The 16,574-nt window shown below is 39.6% G+C and overlaps 2 protein-coding genes across 2 annotated transcripts; both read left to right on the forward strand.

Annotated features, from left to right (window-relative positions):
* Nucleotides 1-2,001: 2,001 nt before the first annotated feature.
* Nucleotides 2,002-3,049, forward strand: LOC140237081 (uncharacterized). The gene has a single exon (XM_072317021.1). It carries the CDS (start codon nucleotides 2,002-2,004, stop codon nucleotides 3,025-3,027), a length of 1,026 nt encoding a protein of 341 aa, XP_072173122.1. The 3' UTR covers nucleotides 3,028-3,049.
* A 5,884-nt stretch (nucleotides 3,050-8,933) lies between these two features.
* On the forward strand, nucleotides 8,934-16,574 carry LOC140237082 (uncharacterized). Its single transcript, XM_072317022.1, has 6 exons — nucleotides 8,934-9,073; nucleotides 10,418-10,554; nucleotides 11,204-11,347; nucleotides 14,255-14,417; nucleotides 15,196-15,332; nucleotides 16,423-16,574. The coding sequence occupies exons 1-6, from the start codon at nucleotides 8,934-8,936 to the stop codon at nucleotides 16,572-16,574; spliced, it is 873 nt and encodes a 290-aa protein (XP_072173123.1).

The following is a 16,574-nucleotide window of genomic DNA, read 5'->3' on the forward strand; positions in this document are numbered from 1 at the left end:
AGAAGGAGTGAAAGGGAGAAAGACAGAGAGAGTTTGGAATGGCTGAACAATGCTAAAGGAGTGGATGATAAGTGTGAAGAGAGAGAGAGAGAGAGAGAGAGAGAGAGAGGAGAAGGAAAATATTGTATGCAGGGTTAGCTTTGGACAATGTTGGAGCTGCAGCAGAGACAGATAGTCTGAGATATGAGGCAAATATTTTTGTCTCAGATTCTTCGGATACTTATAATGTAATATAGCTATTGCAATGGTATCATTATGCCTTTTTTGACCTGACATAAAATGGACAAAACGATTCTTGTTTGTCATTTAGGAAAACACGATTTGGAAGCAAATTGTACGGCTGTCTCGTCCCCTATTTTCCACTCCCCCGCTCCCCTCACCCCCCCCCCCCTCCCGAAAAAGAGGGAAAAACAAAGGAAACACTAAAACACAAACGCAAAAGCAAAACCAAAATAAGTAAATGAAGTGTGAATTCATTTCAGGCAAATCAAAAGATTCATACGCAAATTATAGTATAACCTCTAAAGTCTATTCTTTTGATGTACCATACAGTCATAAACTGTCAACTTTAAAGCGAAGTATTCAATAACCTTTCTATAAGTTCCTTCAAGTTTTTTACTGATATCTCGCTTCAGTTTCGCTGATATCATCAATACGGCATGCTTTTTGAAGTATACTAGAATAAACTGATCGCTTATCAGATTAAAATACAATTCTTCATGACATATTTAGTAGATTGCTGTTTACATGTACTTTACGATGAAAAAGAAAGAAAATCTTATTCCTGCATTTTGAATGAATTAGAACAATAACGACACTGTCTTCACTGGTCTTCCTTATGAATAGGAAATATTGTATGATGGGGTTGTGAGGCCACGTGCTGGCTATAATACGCCCAACAAGCGTAGTGGGTGCAGCATAAATTGGGACGGATTTTACGAGGTAAATACGCATATAGAATGCTTACATTAGAGCGGCAGGTCCTTTATCGAAAGCCATTTAGACGAGCTGTGGCATTCATTTAAATCCATGAATCAACATTGATGAGGAGGGTAGGAAGCTTGCGGTGAAATAAGATTGTCCCTCGCCCTGATGTCATGATCAATTTATTTCGTTTTTCCCCTCACAGATTAGTCCACGAAGATATTGATTGTATGAATAGTGGACTGATTCGAGGCATGTGTTGATGATTGAGTACGAGTCTATGTCCTTTCGGTGCAAACATCTCGAATTTCCGTGATCAATGGTGACCACATAAATCTTTATTCTAGTAGATTTTAATGAGGATAACGCCAGGGCCTACAGGTAAATGCCGTGAGTATTAAGACACTACATGATAAATGTCAGCTCAAATTTTCAATAATTTTATTCCATACTCATTATATAGTTCCGAATAGGAATAAAACAACGAAATCTAAAGGGGTTGAATAGTCCAATTTAACGCATACCTTAAACTTGAATTTTCGGGGTAAGAGTGGCAGCATAACATTCATGTCCACTGCTGACTATGCATGACTTAATAGCTTTAGTGTGTTTGTGCTTCAGTGAGTGCCCTACAATCCCACATCCCTAATTTCATTACACGATGTTTCCCTAAATCACATTTCCGTAATGTCAGTACGCGTCACAGAACATACGAATAGGGCATTCGGTTTAGCATTGAAGACATCATTCAGACGATTGCCAAAAAGAAAAGCATTGCTCTGTCCTTTTTCATTGCTTATTTTGCTGACAAGAAAAAAAAAAAGTCATATTAGGAGAACATCTGAAGGATGTGCTGTCCACAGGAAGATTCGTCATCAATACTATTGTAGAGTCAATCTGTCAACTGCAGCCGCTCAACGGAACACAGAAGTCTATATAGTCGCTATTTTTGCCTGATTTCTTGTTTAAAAAGTTTACTCCATCATGCGTGTCTGTCTTTCATATTATAAGTCCTATGTTCTGTCGATAAAGATCACGTCATATATCATTATCTACATTATTCATACTGCAGAAGGAATGGCGACGAACACAACGGACTTTGAGGTTTGGCTCAGCAACGGCACGGTCGCCAACGACAATCCCCCGTCATCCCCGCGATGCAAGTGGCCGGCTCCCCATCCCGTTTGGCCGGATGCCTTTGCCACGTGGGGTGCCTTGTGGACGGTGCACGTGGTGACTTTCACCATAGCGTTCGCCTCCCTGGCCACCTTTTCCTGCGGTATGCTCTCAATGCTGATATGGAGGCGATGCAAGAGCGGAGAGAGAGGCGAGCAGGTCACCTCGCAACGGCTGTCAAGTCTCCGAATTGCCCTCCATTCCCTGGTATTCGTCGCAACGGGCGCGAGGACAATGTCCATCGGGATTGACCCCTATGGGACAAGAAAGATCCTGGTGTGTCCATCTGGGGTCATTCTCTGGTCTCTCGGTTGGCCATCCCTGGTGTCTTCATTCAGCATCCTTCTCCTGCTGCTACTCGAAACAACGCGATTGTCTCTAGCGCCCCCTCGCATACAGCGCCCGTCCGTTCTCTGCGCCATCATCAGCGTCAGTCTCGGTTACGTCATCTTCTCCGATTTCCTGGTAGCTTATAACAACTCTGCAAAGTACGCCATCACCGTCTGTCAGTTGCTGTTCATCCTCTGGGGCATCCTTCTTTTCGTCGGCTTCATGCTGGTCTGGTGGAAAATCAAAAGCAACCTGATGGCGAGCAGCAGCGGGCAAACAACGACGTCCGACCAGCGAAACTCTGGTGATGACTCAAAGATGCGGCGGCTAAACACCATTATCTTCACCAGCGCTGCCATAGGTGCTTGTCTGACCACAGGCAATCTCTACTGGACCTCGTCGATTCTGGACAAGTCCTTCCGGCCATCAGCCCTCCGACCCTGGCCCTGGTTGGCCTTTAATACCTGTCAGAGGTTTCTGGAAGTTTCCATCAGCGCCATGATATTGGTGACTGTTTCAAAGAGCAGCAAGACTAACAAAGTGGAAGCAGCTGATAGAAGCGTCGGAATAACGACGAATCAAGTCGGGACAGCGTAGCGTCATCGCAAGAACTCTTGACCCTTGCAATAGTTTCCTTCCGGGGTCACAGAAAAGCGTTCTAGAGCATGATCTCTCGCTTTTGCAGTTAAAATGTTTGGCACACATGTGATTGTGATGAAACTGTCCTATCGGTCATAATCTGTAACATTTGCTTGCATCACAAATCATCGCAACCCAAGCTAAAATCGATGACAGACAAATTGATAAAGAGATAGATAAAACAGATGAAACAGCAGCAAGTCTAACAGCTTTGACAAGCAATATCACTGCACAATACTGCCACTGTCGGCCATGTTTACCGCGCCACTGTGAAGTGTCTATTAGTACGACGAAGATCTTAATATCTTGAGCACAGTATTAGAATAAGAACGCCTGCTTGCATTAATGCATTTATTTAAAAGGGTTATGTGAATGACCTTGCTACATATTATTTTGTCTTGTTATGTGCACGGAGTTATGCAAATTCTTTTCATTTATAGCACCGAATTTATGATAGCACTATATGGCGATAAAAGATTTGTAATATCATGTTTGCTTGGTGGTTTTCGTTTAGTTGCCTCCAGATACGGACTGCAGAGATAGCTTATAATCAATGATAATTGAAATACATTTTTTTTTTTCACTTTGCATATTTTGTGTTTCTTTTCACTCACTTTTCACAGGCCTTCTCGGCAAGTTTACGTTAAGAGTGATGAATTCTATTCAGAAGCTCTTCTGTTATATATTTTCTGAAAGTGGCAAGGAGTTCGACTTTCTCGTCATGACGGAACAAAGACAAACAAGCAAACAAACAAACAAACAATCATAGAATCTTTGTGACGTATCATGTATATTAAGCGCCGAAGGAAGCGTCGTCGTGTTTTGTCTACATTTCGTTACAGCATATAATTACTTTGATGTTTTGCACAAAAATACAGATGAATACGAAAAAAAAACTACATGTACATCTATCCATTTGTGTGTTGTTGTTGTTGTTGTTGGTTTGTTTTTTTTTTGTCATTGCATATCTCTCCACAGGATAATCTGTAGGCATTAATTGCCTAAATTTTAACAAGATACATTTCAATCATAAAGGCTCTAGTGATCCAACAAGTCAATTTGCACTTCAATACAACTGAACACACATCTTCATTTGAGAGAGGCAGGTCTCATCAGGGAAATCATTTTAAAGAAATATCGATCAATCCATGGTCACAGATATTTAGTTCGTCCAATAAACTGTATCGTCAGGTAATCAGAAATAACCGTGTTCTTCATCATCATTATCATAATTAAATGATCATTGCCATAACTTTTTTCTCCCCTCAAAGGAGCTTTTTTTTTCACTTTATCGCAACAGCATATTTATATATTTAAAAAAAAAAACAATGTAAGGGTTGATATGTGAGCTAAAAATATCCACTTTCAATAATTCCATCAACTTCGTGCTGGAAGTGCTTTTCATGATCTCATCGAAATTAACAACTATGAACGGTATAATGCACACAAGATAATGTTTGAGGGATTAGACTAGCAATCGGTGACCCAGAGAATCCAATATCAATATTGTGTCCTTGTACATAAAGTTGTCAATGGACTGACCCCAACGTATTTGCAATCTTTAATAGCAAAACTACCCCACAGTATAATAATCTAGATAATCTAGATGTATATGTCTATATTAGGTTTATTCCTTCCTGCTCCATCTATTAAAGGACAAGTTCACCTTCATTAACATAAGGATTGAGAGAATGCAGCAATATTAATAGAACACATTAGTGAAAGTTTGAGGAAAATTGGACAATCGATGCAAAAGTTATGAATTTCTAAAATTTTTGTGTTGGAACCGCTGGATGAGGAGACTACTAAGGCTCATGATGCCATAATAACAGTATAAAGAAAATGTAAAGAAAATTCAACATATTTTCACTTTTTTCGCATAATAAAAGAGCACTTGACTTGCCTCTTTCTAAAGGCAATGGGAATAATATTACCCATAAACAGTATGTCAGTAACGAGTCAAGGGAATGTGTACTTTTTTTAAAAGATGAAATTTTGTGAAATTCTCTTTATATTTTCCTTATATTGTTGTACGCATGTGACATCATACCCTGCAGTAGTCTTCTCATCCAACGGTTCCAACATAAAAATTTTAAAAATTCATAAGTTTTGCATCGATTGTCCAATTTTCCTCAAACTTTCAATGATGTGCTCTCCTAATATTGCTACATTCTCTCAATCCTTATGTCTATGAAGGTGAACTTGTCCTTTAAACATGTAATTCCTCACTACTGCACAAAATGCGCAAATGCTGCAGAAATCAAATAAGACAATGTAAAACATGAAAATGAGCCAAATAACTGTCTGAACGTGAGGTCAGAGGGTCGTGCAATACTACAGCTTTGCTTGGGAGTTGTTGTTTTTGTTTTTTCTGTGGGCGTGGCGATTGGGGTTTAGACAAGATCAGTTTTGATGATTAATGGTATGCTGTCATTTCTTGCGATAATTTTCTCTGATTACTTCATGCAATTATGCTAAAAGGATATTCTTCTCTTAAATAAAAGTCAGTCACGACAGTATTTCATGCCGGGGGCTTTAAAAACTACCGGAGATACTTAGATGCCCAAGGAACATGTTTATTACAAACAACCACCCCCCGCTCCACACCCAATCTCGCCTCCCACTTTTTGCCGTGAACTCCTGAAAGAGTGCCTCGTATGTAAGCATTTTCTGGTAATGCTACAATGAAATCTAATTCCTTGATACGCATATATACAGTCGTCATGCAGGAGAAGGGTCAAATGAATAATTATTCCAGTTATCTTCCGCATTTGCTTTAATTGGAGAAATGAAAAGGATGTCTTCAGTTTTGTTTTGGGTTTTTTTTTTTCCATGAAAAGTGTGATATCTGTAAAAGTCTCTGAACTTTGGATATCATCTACAGTTCTCTCATTACCTTGATGTTCACAAGGTTCACATCGATCTTTTTCTTAACTCGGAAGCTAGCAATATCTATAAAGGTTTTAATTCATTCGAAACGAGGATGGACATGTACCCCGTATGATAAACGCTATTATAGGTTGAGCACTGTCTGCGGATTTACCTGATTAATTGGATGCAGCCTATAGTTCATTAACCAGGTGATGGCAAAACGACATCTTTGTATAGCTATCGCCCCGTCAACCAATAGGTGACAGTATGAAAGACTGCACCGATACTGCTTTTCATTACGACTTCAGGCAGTTTCCTCTTGATTTTTCTCGCTCATGTGGGGACACGCAACTCATAGTGCAAGGACAAAGTGTCAGCATGGTAGGAATGTTTGCCTACCAAATAGCCAGACATGTGACTGCCGAATACGTCTAATCACAGATATGGTGACATTGCCCGCGGATTACCGACAGATGGGCGCATTCCCATATTAACAGAGATTAAAATAGCAATTAAACGATAATCTAGATACACAGAATCTTTGTTCCGCTTTGACGTAATCAAAAACAATTCATTCATCTTGCTTGTATATAGGCCAAATATAGAACAGACCCATGTCATCGCTATTACAAATGGCTGCGATATTATCTATGGCATGTTGATGTTCTCAAACAGTTTGTTTCTCATTTTATTTTTATCAAGAGGCACGTTAATGAGTACATAAAACTCCAGACGCATTTATCCAATTAATCAATGATAAAATTCATACATTCAAAATAAAGCATGAATAGAACGCACTTTTATTGAAATATTCCAATCTTCTGAGCAATCGAGGACTAAAACCCTGTGTCTAGGGTTTATACGAGGCTTGTCATGCATAGGAATACTCAATTTACGTAATCCACGTGCTACATGGAAAAGTTTGATTATTCTTGAATGATAAATTGAATTACTTATGACAACGTAGTAGGGATAGAAATGAAAGAGAATAAAAGTATAATTTATACTTACTTTAAATGGCAGCCTCTCAACTCTCGGGCGTAGCCACCCCTGGAAAGTTAGCATAACAAGCTACTTTGTTATGCCGGAACTTACCAGAACTTACCGGAACTCTACAGGACCACTCCTTGAAGGTACCATCGGCATTGTGAACAAATTAACCCTAGTACTGTAGTAGATGCTGAAGCCACGCCCTATATTGACTACAGACTATCTCATATGCATCAATGAGTCAAACGAGCTACAACTTTACTCAAAGTTTGTTCACACTGGATATGAGTCTATGCATTAAGACGACTTGGCCATGAAGTAAAATTTACTTTTGTAATATAGTTTCAGATAACGTCACGGCAAGAAAAGTTGGAACATTTCGAGTGCTTGTGCGCGCGTCTGCGTGCGATGCATGTGAGCGTGTGTGTGGTTGCTTGCATTCACAAAGCGTTGTGATAAGTGAGAAATAATATTAAACATAACAATTGGCAAGCATGAAAGCTGGAATCTAATGATTTATCGGCTTTATCAGCATAGGTCCGTCGTCTTATTGCTTAGTCCCTTCGTCGCCAGCAACTAGGCAAGACTCGGAGTAGTCTATTGACGCCCTCAGTCGTGTCAAAACCATCATTTCGACGGCACTGTTCGTTCGGCTCGCATCACGTTGGAATCTTTCGTCCATCGCATCGCAGGAATCATGAAGACTGTTGGGTGTGTGTCTCTCCTCCTTCTTCTGGGAGCACTTGGTGAGATTTTGAGACCCTTCTTCTGGTGTTCTGGGATTTTTTTTTGTGTGTAATCATTTGCAGATGTATGTGTTCTCTTCTCAATACTTCCCCCGTCTCTTCTGAGGACACAAATGTATTTTGTAACTGTCTGAACTGTATCATTATCATTTTTGTATTTGATAATGCCATAATAACAACTATTCATCCGCTTGCAGCACGTGGCTTATCCTACCTCCAAATATGCATTAGAGGTGAATTTGCTAGATCCCCAAGTATTTTCTTTTTCTATGTTTTGGTCATTTGTTGTACCAGTGCTCCTCATCTTAACCTTTACACTAGATTTCAGTACTGGGACCTACGCTTAACAAGCTTGCCTAAAGTAGGTTCCATCATATTTCTTTAACGCTTATTTTCAGATTCCAACTTTCATAGATTGATCACTCTATGATCTATTTGTTTTGTGGAATATGAATAAATACACATACAAGTGCAATGCATTAGAGATAATAATAACAATATTGAATGGAATGATAATGGTCATCATGTTAGTAATAACAATAATGATAACAATAATCATAATGATACATTGAATTTGTAATGCTCCTTACCACGCTGAGTGCTGTAAGGGTACGAAATGTAAGCAAAGGGGTGTATGGCATAATTATTATGGGCAAGTAAGCCATGTACACCTGTCATCAGTGGTCAAGGTCAGAGAAGAAAACACGGACGGAATTAGAAACAGATTTTTACCCTAAAAACCAACAAAGGGCAGGTGTACATATCACTTCAATGTAGACACCATCAGCCTCCTCTTACCAAAATCTTGCTTGCTTATGAAATTATATTTTTTCATTATATTTGTAAACTGTATATTATGTGTTTTTATGGATATTCTAACGGAGAATACAATACAATCCAATCCAATGCAATGCAATTATTGTTGCCTGTAGTTGCTTATGATATGGGGATATGTCTTTTTTTTTTTGTGGGGGTCCTTTGTAATCATCATTACATTATATGATTACCGTTTTATTGAAAATGCCATTCTTTTGAGACATGATAGAAAGTGCCTTAATCAATGTTCATGGAATTCAGTTCTCTGAAATTAGTGATCACCACATCACTTAGGCCGAAGAAGGGAATTAAGAGGCCACTGTTGCACGGGAGTAGGTTTACAATGTCGCGATATTTCCGTATTAAACTGGCAACGAGAACGACCCTCGTGACTACACCTTTTCATGTGATTTCTTAGCACGTTCTGTCGAATGTGCGCAAATGCAGAACGTAGGTCAGTTCGGAGTGATGATCGGGTGCCTCCTGGACACACCCGTGATCAGAGCTGGGCTCGACTACGTTGGCTACGGGTGTTACTGCGGATTCGGCGGTGACGGAACCCCACTGGACGACACGGACAGGTAGGCCGTTAAAGAAAAACCCGACCGTTTTCTTGACCAAACTCTCTGGCCGCTCATATACCAGTAGCATGTTTCCCCATGCAGTTACCAATGTGACTCATTTCACTAAGCTTTTTACTTAGGTTTCGCCATATTGAATGCAATATTCAAGCTTCTTTGTTTTATCTTGTATAGTTGGTTTTATAGTTTTACTCTGTACAAACAATATTACATCAGTTTAACATTTCCTTCTGTACTTTCATATTATAATGAATTTGTTGTGTGGTGTACCGTTCATTTTGTAGTCACAAAGGTAGGGCAAATCGGAAGTAATGGACGGATTGTTAGATGTTAACAACACAGAGAAAGCAACATCGCTAATTACAAAATAGGCCTACAGTTCCATCCCTCGTTCATTTCTTCTCCTTTTTTATTTCACGAGAAGCACAGAGTAACTGTTACAACTGTAGTCGCTGAAATGGTGTTCAAAGCAATATGATAATTCTCGGTGTCGCCAATGCGCAGAAAACTTCTGCGCACGCTGAAAAAAGAAAAAATGTCTCAGATGCACTGTGGGATTCCTTGGTGCCATTGTCGCTTCCGGTTGTCTTGCGCGCGTGTGTCTTAGTTCCCATGCATTTCAATGCAATTTTCGTCTACTTTTCTTTTGTTGCTGCTTTTTTCTTCGGTTAGAATTCAACTAAGAAAGAGTTTAAAATTAGGCTTCAATGTACTGGTCACATGATGGAAAGCGAGGAAATCTTCAACAACAACAAAAAAATACCCTTTGATAAAGACGGAATGTGACCTGAGTTCATTTATGCCGTCAAAACCGGGGTAAGTTTGTCCCCTGAGCTATCCCATAATGCATCTAAGACGCTGCTCTGCGCACGACACCTAGGTACTGGCGATACCGAGAATTGATTAAAGGGATCGTATGGTTTGGGTTAAGACCTAATTTCATGTTTCTAAATTTTTTTTTTTTTTTGTGAGACAACGAGAAACCTCTTATGAACTATAAAAGAACATGTAATTCCCGGAGGAATTCACCGTTTATTTGATGAAAATTGGTTTTGAATTGGCCGAGATATCCATAACTGGGCGATCACTTTGTTATGCTTTGTTTTTAGATGTCCCAGTCATTCCAAAACCGAATTTCATCAAATAAACTTTTAATTTCTCTTAGAATTGTATGCTCTGTACTATTTCATACGTGGTTTCTTGGTATCTCGCAAAAGTTAAAAGTCTAATCTTCATCTCCACAATACTATACTATCCCTTTAAGGTCAATGATCGGCTCACTGTACTCGGACCCAACAACGGGGACAGTAATCCAAGATTCATGTATACAATGTATCTCTACAGGTGCTGCGAGACCCACGACCAATGTTACACCAGGGTGCAGACCAGCGACATGTGTCGGGGCTATTATCAGGCCTACACCATTCCCTACAAGTATCAGTCCAATAATTGCGGAACCGCAGAAGCAGACATCAAGTGCAGTAAGTGGACAAGTCGACATTCATTTTGGTGACGACTACTAGTAGCAGGGTGGAGGGAACATAATGAATGTTCGTTTCGAAAGGCCGTAAGTCCTGAGGTTTGCGCATACTGTGCATTTTTAACATCTCTCATAGTCCCGTCCATTATGGGTCTGCCAAAGTGATTTTAGAGTGTGTCAGCATAAACCCGAGACCTCGATTGATATTGCCCTACTCTTTGCTCATGTATTTAGATCAGTTGATTTAGGCTTTTTTCCCCCAATCACTCAGTCCCGAATTCACGCAGGTGGTACAATCTTTGTCCATGGTTTAAACCATGGACAAAGACCGTAGTTTTGTATGGGGCGCCAAGTGTCGCACGACCAATTTCGTTACGAAATCGGTCATTTCGTCGACGAAATAACTCATTTCGTAACGAAATAGACCATGCGACACTTGGCGCCCCATACAAAACTACGGCTTTGTCTCCATGGTTTAAACCATGGACAAAAATTGTAGGCCCTACCACCTTCGTGAATTCGGGCCAAAGAGCGTTTATTTGACATCGGGATACTTTCTAAACCAAAATAGCGCACTGTTTTGAGGGATCGTTATAATGAAGTCGTCTGATCAAGCCTGTACTGAGTTCCCTCCCTTTCCTTCCTCACAGTGGACGAAAGCGCGTATAGCGCTGACTACGCTTACACGCAGTGCGCAGTGGAGATGTGCAAATGTGACATGACTGGTTCCAAGTGCTTCCGGTCGGCCAGGTCGACTTACAACCCGGATCTCCGGCGCTACAGACAGTCAGACTGCATCTAAAGACTGTCCTCTTCAGCACGGATCCGAATCTGTCTGCCTACTCTTACCTGGACGGAACATTGATCTCACAAAGATTATCGCTTTGAACTCAATCAATGCAAGAGCGTTGATTTGACATCAGTGTGATTTCTGACCAAAAAAGTGCTCTATTTCGACGGATCCTATGAAACTATTTGAACAAGGGATAAAAAGAAATGGGTTTGCAAACTAGGTAATTATATAAGAGGCACTATCTACTCTTTTAATTTCCATTTCAAACGAAGTGATTGGCATTCAAATTTAAAAATGCATTGAGAATACTAGACAATGCGTCATTGCTAAATTGGTCTGAAAAGCGGTCAGTGTTCAGAAAAAAAAAAATGAGGCAAGAAACTATAACTAATGCCGTATTCATTACATCAGCGATGAATTCAGTTGCTTAATTTAAAAGCGATTTCTGAATAATAAACGAAAAACAAATGGAATCAAATCAATGGTTATATCATATTCTTCTTATGTGTCCCTTGGAGAGTGAAGAGAAAGCTAGCAACCAATTCTCTCTCAGTTAAAGATGAAAATTTATGACAAATTTGTGAAAAGCTGAAGTGATAGTTAATGCTCTAGTAGCAGACTCATTTACACCCTCTCTTTCTCTCATTTGATATATATATATATATATATATATATATATATATGTATATATATATGCGTGTATATGTTATAAACATAATCATAATCATTATGTTTATGCCGTTTAATTAACCAACTGAGTACCATAGTGCATAAAATAGCTTCTACTCATTGCGACGCTGATAAAGTATTTTATTAGAGAAACAAGAAGGAAATTGTGTCAAATCGGATATGATTACGTCATCGGTAAATCAACACAAAGACCAATCACACCTACATCACCTCGTCAAAAGTGGAGCACAAACTTTACAACCAGCCGTAACTGTCTTCAAATATTTCCTAGGAACAAAGCCAGCTTCACCTTCATAAACATAAAGATTGAGAGAATGCAGCAATATTAGTAAAATACATCAGTGAAAGTGTGAGGAAAATTGGGCAATCGATGCAAAAGTTATGAATCTTTAAAATTTTTTGTGTTGGAACCGCTGGATGAGGAGACTACTAAGGCTCGTGATGTCATATGAGTACAACAGTATAAAGAAAATGTAAAGAAAATTCAACATATTTTCACTTTTTTCGCATAATAAAAGAGCACTTGACTTGCCTCTTTCTAAAGGCAATGGGAGTGATATTACCCATAACATATGTCAGTAACGAGTCAAGGGAATGTGTACTTTTTTCAAAAGATGAAATTTTGTGAAATTCTCTTTATATTTTCCTTTATTGTTGTACGCATGTGACATCATACACTACAGTAGTCTTCTCATCCAGCGGTGACTGCACAAAAACTTCAAAAATTCATAACCTTTGAACGGATTGTCCGATTTTCCTCAAACTTTCAATGATGTATTCTACTAATATTGCTGCATTCTCTCAATCCTTATGATGATGAAGGTGACCTTGTCCTTTAAGTGATAATGCAATATTGATCACCATTCTGAAAGGTTTTCTGCTTTCAAACGTCCAAACTAAACACATCGATGAATGCACGAAATGCATATCGTAGCTCTGTATCTGTTGTGATTTAGTAACGGATGTCGCATTCGTACATCGGAATGAATGAACTTCAAGTGGTGGTTGCTGCTGAAGTAACAGTTTAATAGTAACAATTACAATTTCCGAATTTCATATCTGACAAACAGGAAAAATTGTGAGGGCATGATTATCATCATCATAATATTCATAGGAATAGAAATAAAAGAGAATAAAAATATTTACACTTGCGTTGAATGGTAGCTTTCGAGCGTAGCCATCTTGGTAAATGAGCATAACAAGTTTGTTTAACCCTCATAAAACCACTCCTTACAGGTACCATCGGCATTCTGAACACATTGGTCTCATGCGGCAGTGAATGACTTAGCAATGCCTGTACTGTAACTATACCGAACATCTCACTTCTATTAATAAGTCACATGAGCTTCAACTTTATTCAAAGTTCGTCACACTGGGGATCATACACCCATGCGTAACGACGACTTCGGCAGGAAGTAAAATTTACTTTACGTTTTAGATAACGTCATGAAAAGAAAAGTTGGAAGCTTCGAGCGTTTGTGAGCGTGTCTGCCTGAGAAGCGTGTGAACGTGAGTTTGTTTGCATTTACTAAGCGTTGTGATAAGTGAGAAATATTATCAGTCATAATAATATGGCAAGCATAACAGCTTGAAGCTAATGATTCATCGCGTTATCAGTGTCCGTCTGTCGTCTTGCTGGTAACAGTTGTGTCAAGATATTCATTTCGGCGGCACTGTTCACTTTGGAATCTTTCGCCCGTCGCATCGCAGCAAATCATGAAGACTGTTGGGTGTGTGTCTCTCCTCCTTCTTCTGGGAGCATTTGGTGAGATTTTGAGACCATTCATTCTTTTTAAAGGGGATGGCTAGTAACTGATCAGTGGGAATCAGTGGGAATGCTGGGGGATGATTGTTCCCATCCTTGTGCATTATATATCTATTGTGTGAAACTCATTTGCTTCAGAATGGTCTCATATTCAAGTAATGTGCAGTTCAATGTTTCCAGGTTAGCATGCCGGTACAGTGTCAGGGCGATCGTTAACGAACTTTAAAAGCTATGAAAAAGCTTTTGAAACAAAAGCCCACTGTTCCATGGGTGTAGGTCTACAATGTTTCGATTCTTCCATATTGAGTGGGCAATGTGAATGGCTCTCTTGTCTGTATTTTGCAAGTATTTTACTATTATTATTATTATTATTATTATCATTATTATTATTATTATTATCATTATTATCATTATTATTATTATTATTATCATTATTATCATTATCATTATTAGCGCGCTCTGTTGAGTGTGCGCAAACCCAGAATGTAGGTCAATTCTCAAATATGTACGCGTGCCTCCTGGACATGTCCGAGAAAAGAGCCGTGTACAATTACTTCGACTACGGGTGTTACTGCGGAATCGGTGGCGATGGAACCCCGCTGGACGACACGGACAGGTAGGCCTAAAACCCGATCGGGCTGCTCACATAGAGCGTTTACCCAGTTCCCATTTTAATTAATTCTTTATCAAAGATAACTGAATGACGACAAGGGGAAAAAAGAGCAATATGCCTCATTTTACATGATATAGGTATGTGGGTTTAGTGAATGCAAAAGAATGTTACTAGAACACATTGATGAGGTTTGAGGAAAACCTGACCATCTGCCTGCAGAACTATGATTTTTTTTTAAGTTTCTGTTGACACCCCTTGGTTGAAACCGATATCACTGGATACAAAAAGGTTGAATTTGTTGTTTGTTTGTTTTTTTATTGTTGTTGTTGTTGTCATAATGATGGTATGGATAGAGGCCTTTCAATGGTATGAAATCTATTTAAAAAAGAAAAACAAAAGGACAGACAATTAATCAAACCTTCCTTGTTTTATTTTATGCAGTTGAAAAAAAAAAGATACTACAATGTATATCGAGCGACAAACTGCTTCTTTATCTCCAAGTGATGATTTTGTTGTCATGGCTATTGGAGCGGTCACATTGTAATCAGAAAAGCAGGCATATCGGAGGTGATAAACGGATTGATAGAATTCCCTCAAAAAAAAAAATAATAACTCCTCAGACGTTTAACAAAAGGGAACATCGCTAATTAGAAAATATAATTACATCCCTACCTCATTTCTTCTCCTCTTTACGAAAAGCAAACGCTAACAGCGCTGATAATGGAAGCACTGTAATCGGACCCGGGTCAATTATCTATGGTTTTTGTACTTCTCGAAACAGGTGTTGCCAAACCCACGACCAATGTTACACGACGGTGCAGGCCAGTGACATGTGTCGGGGCTATTTCCAGACCTTCACAATTCCCTACAAGTACGAGTCCAGTAATTGCGGAACCGCAGAAGCAGACGTCAAGTGCAGTAAGTGGTCGACATTCATTTTGGGGATGAATATAGCCAGCAGGGAGGAGGGAACATATTGAATGTTTATTTCGAATGTTTTCATCTGAGGTTGTAAGTCTTAAGATGAGGGCTATGATCCTGAGGTTGGATCGTACTGTATATTTTTTAAGTCCCTTATATAGCACCATCATGCAGACCTGTAAGTCTCACGCCTACGGTGTGAGTCTAACTTTCCAACAACCCGTCTCACGCTCACCCGGCCAGCAATCATTTTCTCACAAACTAAAAACAAAGAAAAAAAAAACGCGGCAACTCTATCAATGATTGGGCGAGAAGCCCGCTTGAGCTGATCTGAGTAAGGTAAACTTTTTCCTTTTTCCTTTTTTTTTGGGGGGGGGGGGGGCTGGAGGGGGGGGGGGCTGGAGGGTACCTACAAGGCTGTATCTTACAACCATTTTCCTTTCCAAATGAATAATCCAAAGGTTTTTAAAATTGTGCCACCAATTAAGTCATGTCAGGCATATATTCTGTAGGCTCATTCACCCATGACCAAAATTGTGGCAAAATTTTCCAATGTCTTGCAGGACCACCTCCATCACAAAAAGATGAGAATTATACTATTATAAGATTGCATAAATAGGTCTGCGCCAAATTGCACAATTTCGGGGAATCCGCCCCACTCCCACCCCTTGCAGCCTTGTGTTGCTTCGCTAATTTGCAGTTTCTAGTTCACTCCCACCGTCTCCCAGCCAACTGAGAAACGTGGCATCTCTGCATTATGGGTCAGCCAAGTGATTTCAGACTGTCGCAGCATTTAATAACGCAAAGACCTCGTCGACATCACAGGGCAGCTTCGCTCAATGTTATTTCCGTATGCTTTGCTCATCGAGATTTGGACCAATAATTTTAAAGGTTTTCAACCAATTATGAATGACAATTATTTGAGATCGGGACCAATAATTCTAAGGGTTTTCAACCAATCACAAATGACATTTATTTGAGATCAGGATAGTTTTTAAACCAAAATAGCACACTATTTTGAGGGATTGTTCTCATGACGTTGTCTGGTCAAGTCTGTACTGAGTTCCCTCCCTTTCCTTACTCACAGTGGACGAGAGCGCGTATAGCCCTGACTACGCCTACGCGCAGTGCGCAGTGGAGATGTGCAAATGTGACATGGCTGGTTCCAAGTGCTTCCGGTCTACCAGATCGACTTACAACCGTGCCCTACGGGGCTACAATAAATCAGACTGCGTCTGA

The sequence above is a fragment of the Diadema setosum genome, chromosome 13, assembly GCF_964275005.1.
Source record: "Diadema setosum chromosome 13, eeDiaSeto1, whole genome shotgun sequence".
In the NCBI taxonomy this organism is placed as follows: domain Eukaryota; kingdom Metazoa; phylum Echinodermata; class Echinoidea; order Diadematoida; family Diadematidae; genus Diadema; species Diadema setosum.

Bases quoted from the DNA above. Each gene is read 5' to 3' on its own strand.
- LOC140237081 (XM_072317021.1), top strand. From the start codon at position 2,002: ATGGCGACGAACACAACGGACTTTGAGGTTTGGCTCAGCAACGGCACG.
- LOC140237082 (XM_072317022.1), top strand. From the start codon at position 8,934: ATGCAGAACGTAGGTCAGTTCGGAGTGATGATCGGGTGCCTCCTGGAC. The intron at 9,074-10,417 runs GTAGGCCGTTAA...GTATCTCTACAG, and splicing joins CCACTGGACGACACGGACAG to GTGCTGCGAGACCCACGACC. The intron at 10,555-11,203 runs GTAAGTGGACAA...CCTTCCTCACAG, and splicing joins AGAAGCAGACATCAAGTGCA to TGGACGAAAGCGCGTATAGC.